The 7,032-nt window shown below is 58.8% G+C and overlaps 2 protein-coding genes across 2 annotated transcripts; both read right to left on the reverse strand.

Annotated features, from left to right (window-relative positions):
• Positions 1-431: 431 nt before the first annotated feature.
• On the reverse strand, positions 432-3,863 carry LDBPK_352970 (hypothetical protein, conserved; the record flags this gene model as incomplete). Its single annotated transcript, XM_003864828.1, has 1 exon — positions 432-3,863. The coding sequence occupies one exon, from the start codon at positions 3,861-3,863 to the stop codon at positions 432-434; it is 3,432 nt and encodes a 1,143-aa protein (XP_003864876.1).
• Positions 3,864-4,429: 566 nt separating this feature from the next.
• Positions 4,430-6,091, reverse strand: LDBPK_352980 (hypothetical protein, conserved; the record flags this gene model as incomplete). The annotated part of the gene is made up of 1 exon (XM_003864829.1): positions 4,430-6,091. The coding sequence occupies one exon, from the start codon at positions 6,089-6,091 to the stop codon at positions 4,430-4,432; it is 1,662 nt and encodes a 553-aa protein (XP_003864877.1).
• Between the last annotated feature and the right edge of the window lie 941 nt (positions 6,092-7,032).

The following is a 7,032-nucleotide window of genomic DNA, read 5'->3' on the forward strand; positions in this document are numbered from 1 at the left end:
AGAAGGGTTGGGGCGGGGCAGCGATGGACACCAGACGGCGGAGCCCCGGTGCAGCGTGTGTGTGAGGCGTGTCGCAGCGTTGTGCAAGATGACGGCCCGCAACGTCGTCTGCTTCGAAAAGTCAGTGAATCTCACATAGCGTACGAGGCACCGCGCCGGATCAAGCGTTCTCATAGCCGACACAGGCGGAGGTGCCGGGTCTGGCGAGTGGGCGGGGTGCTGCAACGCTAGCGCAGCAGTTGAGAGCACGCCACATGCGTCCCATGCCGCCACTGCCGGCGACCCGCCGCTGCAGGAATGCGAAGCACAGACAGGTGCCCACGGTGAAGATGGCGAAAGTAACGGAAAAGGCTCTGTGGTGCATGGTTGAGGCATGAACACCGAGAAATCTACACAGTCTGGATTCTGACGGATGGCATCGACCGCGCGCTTCAGGCCCAGAAATTGGAACTCCACGCGCTGGCCGCCAGAAAGGTGAGCTGCTGCAGAGAGGCAAATGCACGTCGATTGACGCCGAGACCGCTGGCGAGGAAGCGCACAAGACTCCGCCTCTCCTCCTTCATGCGGCCGCACTTTGCGATAACGGCCTCGTACGTCTCCCAGGTGATCTCATCCGTTGCCTTTCGCTGCGTGTACGCATGGAAACGGCCATGTAGGAGCAGCAGAAGCGGTTCCTCCATGTGAACCATCGCTGAGGCGAGAAACTGCCGCATGCTGACGAAAGTCAGCGGAGCAGAGCGAGAGGCCATATTGTAGTCCTTAAAGATGTTCTCTGGGTCAATCAGAAGCAGCGGAGAGGCGTTGCGGTAAAGGTAGTCGAAGACCGTGCGCACCTCGTCAGCGGAAACTGCAACGGTAGGGTCGGCGGAGGGCCAGCAGTAGCTCAGATGGTACAACATATACGAAACGAAGTGCACCTGCGTCGGGGACACAAAGCCGCGAATCACGTCGAGGTAGGCAGCCAGGACGCTGTCCTTCTCGACCACAGCATCCAGGTAGCACAGAATTTCGTACAGCGTTTTCGCCACCAGCTCCGGATAGCCGTACCGCGCCTCAAGCTCGTCGACTAGCGCCTCCTGAAAGTCACTGAGCACGTACATGTCCTTGAAGAATCGCCCCGCCATGTCCCAGCGCAGCTGCAAGTTCGCACACTGCTGCGCCGCTCGCGCGAGGCACTCGTCGTAGCGATACTCCATGCGGATGAAAAAGCGCTCCGAGGCGCACGCCATGAGATGATCGATGGTGGTCACTTCAATCATACGCGGCGTGAGGGAGCGGTAGGCCCCGAACAACTGCTTGTACAGCAGCCACTCCGGCGCACGGTCGGGCGAGAGCGGGTTCAGCCGCTGGAAAGCAACGGTCGAGGCCGTCGTCGAGCTTACTGCGCCGGCGCGGTACTGCAGCCCTGGGTTGTTCTCGACAAGACTCTTGCTGCCGAGCTCCTTGAAAAGGCGAAGGCTAGGGTTTCCACCGTAAACGCCAGAACCGCCCCCAGCTCCACCATTAGACTCGGAAGCCGACTGAGACGCCATTGAGCCCCTCGCAGCCGGCCCAGCCGCGGATACCGCGCGCGCGTTCTCAGCGTGGGCATACTTGACCTTCACAAAGTTGGTTGTGTCGGGTACTTGAATGGCCAGCGAGGGATCGACGTAGTTCATACGGCACAGCAGCTTCTGCTGCACCGGGTCCTCGCCGGTGAACACCTCAACGGTAGAAAGGAATCGCTCGCTGCTGAGCTCCTCCATCGGGTGCCGCAAAACACGCTGCATGGCCGCCTCGGCCGGCACCACCTCGGGTATCCTCCGCTGCACCACGACCACATCTGCCTGCTCCGAGTTGGGCCGCGGGATGGTGAAGACGACGGAGGTGGCGGAGGGTCCGAGAATGTTGGCGACCCATTGTGCACGCTGAGCCCGACTAGTCCTCTTCAGTAACGGCCCCCGGTGGGCAGCAGGCATGTCTGGCAGTGCCGTCAGGGCAGCCCTGCTGCTCTGCTTCGGCAGCGTGGGCGGCCGTGACGAGGACAACGGGGAACCGTCAGAAGTCGCAGGCAGCAGTAGAAGGTCCGTTGCGGGCAGAGGCGGATGCGACTTTAGCGCTCCAGCCTTGTCACCGCCCACCAAGGTGTCTTGGTGTTCCGTCGCCGGCCGTGGCGACGCGCCGCCTTGCTCGTCCCTCGAATGCGCCCGTCCACGCAAGCAGGCGCCGTGCTTGTCGTGCATTATCTCCGGTGTTGCCGCGGTCTGCGTTTCCTGATGCAACGCCGATGGATCCGGGTGCACGGGGTTCGTCGCGCTACCGGGCGCTGTCTGCGCTTCCTTCGCCTGCGCCGAACTAGCGTTGCTCATCGCCTGGTACTGCTGCAGACGCGCCTGCAACGCGTGTCGTGCCTGAAAGTGCTCGTAGACACGTTGGTCAAACAAAATGGCCACGAACCCATCCGTCTCATCCGGAGCCTCCTCGCCATCGCCAGTGTGGACAAGCTCCAGAGGGATTCGGTGCGCGTCTGCTTGATCCACGTTGTCGCCACCCGTCACCGAGCTCTTTTTGTTGCCGCCAGTGCGGTGCGCTGCGACCAGGCGCCGGTATGCTGTGTCGCAAAAGTGCATGTCCTCCAGGAGGACCACAACACTCTCGGCCATCCTGTTCCGCAGGTCCCGCCGCAACGCTTCTGGTGTGAGTACATATTCGTTGTCGTACGCGTCCAAGATCTCGTTCACTCGACTCTCTACCTGCCCGAGCAGCACCAGCAGCACCACCCGCTCATCACCCTCGTCAAACAAGCTCTGCGTCTGCGCGATTTTGCTCAGCTTCAGCTGTCGATACCCCTCCTTGAGTTGGTTTGAATTGCCACCCGCCATCTGTTTGCGCAGTCGGAAGAGCTGCAGCTGCACATCCTTGTTCTCGACGTGGAGGGTCTGAATTTCGCGCTGTAGCTGCCGCTGCATTGAGGCGGCCTCCTGCGCGTCCGACTCCAGCTTGTGGCGAGCCTGTCGGCACTCGTCGCTCACCTGGTCAAACTGTCGCCGGACTCGCTCGAGCTCGGCCTCATACCAGACGATTTGCTCATCTTTGTCCTCTATGCTGCGCTGCAGGAGCAGAAGGGACTCGCCGGAGGTACTCTTCGCCACGGCAGTCGTCAAAAACGCCTTTGCGCGCCGCAGGGATTCCGCTTCTTCAAAGTAGGCCCGTGTCAGGTTGCCGTCCGCACACAAGGCAGAACCGCCCTTCGACTTGTTGGGCCTGTCGTTGTCCATGCTCTCCTCTCCATTGCGGCGCACCCCGGTGGCAGAGATGGCCGTCTCGTCGCTATAATCTACGGTGCCATCGTCGCTGTGGGCCACAAATATGGAGCGGCAGAGCTCGACGCGAAAGAGTCGCAGCAAGTCGCCAATAAAGGAGGTGTTCGGCTGCGCCTGCATAATGCAACTGACTCGATCGAACAGGTCCACCGTCCTCAGCGTGCGGTTGAGCGAGGGTGGATCATGCACCCCGCATGCCACAAGCTCGCGCAGTTCAGTCTCGCATCGCAGCAGCTCACTGTGCCATGACTCCCCACTAGGCGAGAGGGAGATCGTCGACGACGCTGATTTCCCGCAGGAAGGGGCGCAAGCTGTCGTCAAAAGCGCTTCCGCGGGCGATGGTGTCTCTCCTCGGTTCGAAAGAGCGTCCTCTCCGGCGGCCAAACTCGAGGCGTTCTCGAGCGGTGCAGCAACGCGTGTGGGAAGAGGTCGGAGGCATCCATCCAGCGAGAAGGCATTCTTCCTGTAGTGATTCGAGGACCGCTTTGTCCCAACAGAGTAGGTGCTGGCGGCCACTTGCCGCAGCGTCGGCAACGATCGCGTGCTGCGTTGCTGCGGCATGTTGACGACAGACAGATGCGTGGCCGTGGCTGTGTGTTTGTGTGTATGCAAACGCGGAAGAGTTGTGCAGAAGTGTCGCAGACTTAGCAGTGGCACCCGTGATGGTAAAGAGAGCACTAGAGGAAGACATGGAAGCAGTGTGTGCGGTCGTTCTGGAGATGCAGCTGGCGAGACGCTGCACCCGCCACTGGCACGGTGTGCTCGTGACGTTCCATTTCACTCGCGCCCGCCAGTGGCGTCTAACGGAGAGAGGAGGGGCGACGCGAACAGGAGTTGGGCTTGGCTGGAAAGTCAGGGTCAGGGAGCGCAAATAAAGTGCGACACCGACATACGAGCCTCGCCGACGCTATCCGCAAGCTCAGCTGCCACTGTCGCCGGCGCTGCAACTTTCAAAGTTGCTCCTCGCTCCTCCTTTCTCTTTCTTTTGGTGACGTTGTGGTTCACGGACAAACTGTAAAAGCCGCACATGTTGCGCTGGCCTAATACAGCAGAGGAAACAAAACACAAAAAAAAAAAAACGGTGAAAAGACAGCACAAGCGCTGAAGCGCTGTAACATCCAACTTTATCAAGAGTCCGAAACGGGGGAAGGGAAGCTCTTCCACGGCGATGTTAAGGCATTGGCCATCGATCTCGCCGTTGTGGGGTTTGGCTGTGTGATGGCAGGGTTTACCCACAAACCCTCCACCGGTAACAGCAGTGCGAACAGGTTGTTCACGGCTCCTAGCACGACCATAGGCAGCTGCAGGTTGTCGACGCCGTCCATGAAGCACTCGGTCAGAGTGCACACGGCAATCATGGTAAACGAATAGAACGCAGGGCCTGTGATGGGCACCTCAGCGATCGCGAGAATCACGCCCCAGAAAACCAAGCCACACACAAGTCCTCCCAGGGTGCCGGTAGTCGTCTTGTGCGTAATGGACGCGTTAGCGCGCTCTGTGAAGAGCCCGTTCTTTAGGTATCGTCCAAGCGTACGTCGGGAGCTCAGAAACAACGAGCTCCCGGTGATGGCCGCGCACGCGTCCACGATGCCAAGCGAAACAACGCCTGGAATCATGTTGATGGAGAGCTCGATGATGGCTGGGACCGGCGGGCCATCGATGGACAATTGCCTGCAGCGCATCATCAGAGAGATGCCAAAGCCAAGGAGGAGGTAAATGTGGGTGCGCACGACGCCGTCGATGTGCTCGCGGTCGTCTATGTGGCGAGACATGAAGCGCGATATGCACTCAGAGCCGTACACATTGTAGTATCGCGCCACCTCCACCAAGACGCATAAGCTGATAGCGGTGGATAACGCGAATGCCATGAATGGCGGATCAATCATCGTCGCCGGAGTGAAAGCGACGACGCCGATGAAGTGGAACAGCTTACGACGCACTGATGGCCGAAGCTGCATAGATAGCACGTCCACGAGGTACACTGCAAATGGCAGCAGCGTAAACCAGCATACGAGTGTCCACATGCGGAAGCGGCTAGAGACAAAGTAGGCAAAGATCCAGCGAAGAACGTTTTCGCGAAACTGGTAACTAACGAGAAGGGCCAGCATGGCCCCGACCACCGCGTTCGACACCCAGAAGACGATGCTGATGCGCTTTCGGCTCACGCGACGGCGCGACGATTTGGAGTTTTTGTTTGTCGGGATGAGACACCATCTCGAAAGAACGGAGACGAGTATGACAATGTAGATAGCGCACAGAATCACGCCGCGACTCGCAATGTGTGTGTACGACGTCCGGTACCCCGGCGCGTTCAGCGACAACACCGACTCACGACCACCGTCGAAGCTAAGGTTGTTGTTGACGCAAATGTCGCAGAAGTAAAAGCCAACAAGGGAGCCGATGAGGATGGCCTCGTTGTCGCCAATGACGGGCAACATCTTCAGAAAGAAAATATATCCTGACAAGACGTACGCGATGCCGCCGAGGGATATGACCCTATCCTGCACAATGAAAAAGACCACCGCCAAGCCGACGACGGCGTAGAGGACCGTCTCGGCGACTACGTTGCGGTCACGCGGCGACTTCCCCCGCCTCTCGGCCTTTGCAGCGACCAAAGACAGGTAGGAGAGCAGTGTCGAAGCATAAAACAGAATCGGCGAGTGCCCGAGATTCATCGCGTGATCGAGGCAGCGCTCGGACAAGAAAATGAGCGGCATCAGCAGCCGACTTTCGCCGTGCTCCGACGTGAGGGCCACAGTGCAGAGAACAAGAATGCTGCCCGCCTGCATTCGAAAATGCGCCTTCCACGAGACATGCGCCAGCAAAAACGCCCACATCAACAACAGTGTTGATGAGTAAGAGATTTCGGTTCGCCTCCGAGGACGCTCTGCGTTCGCGTCCGCCTCCGCTGCAGGACGCGAACTCAACGGAGAATTCTTCGCGTCCGCCGCGGGCGACTTGCGAAAATACATGGGATACTTCATTCGAATTGTACGTGCGACTGCTCGTCTGTACGGTGGCGTCGGTCAGCGAGTGCGTATGTGTGTAATGCGATCAAGGATGTGTGCGTACGGACGCAGACCACTAAAAAAAAAAATACTCGACAAGTTTTAGGCAGAAGAGCGATAAAGGCAACGAGCACCGACACACAGGCAACGCAAGACGTCGGACGCCTGTCACGGGTGTGTGGCGGCGTTGCTTTCGGCTGCCCCCTAGGATGCCGTACACAACAGCTCTCGACTCAAGAAGCGCAAATGAGAACACTGAAAAAGTGAAACAAAAAGAGAAAAACGGAGCGGAAAAAGGCAAGAGAGATGAACACGCGCAGAGGCAATGAATTCAGAAAACAGGCCGGGACGGTGGGCGAGAGTGCTGGTGCCCAAACGGATTGCGCGCCTGGCGGAGTTCAACGCGCAGAGAGATACATGGGGGAGAAAGAGAGTAATGTGAAACGAGAAGCACAACGCATTCGACTGCATGGCTCCAAACTCGTCCTCGCATCTGGCGAGCTTCCTGTTTCCGTGGAGAAGTCCACCAATCTGGTATCCTCCTCCCCACTGGCACTCTCGATACTGCACAGCGCTGCCAAAGCGGCCCATGAGAGTTCTGTTGTTTTCAAGGCATCATCGGATAACACCACCCGCGAGTAGGTGGACCTACGTATCACCCTCCCCTCATTCCTTGTTCTTCACCTCAAGAGGGGATCTCCCCCGTCGTGGTGGGTACGCAA

The sequence above is a fragment of the Leishmania donovani genome, chromosome 35 (assembly GCF_000227135.1).
Source record: "Leishmania donovani BPK282A1 complete genome, chromosome 35".
Classification (NCBI taxonomy): domain Eukaryota; phylum Euglenozoa; class Kinetoplastea; order Trypanosomatida; family Trypanosomatidae; genus Leishmania; species Leishmania donovani.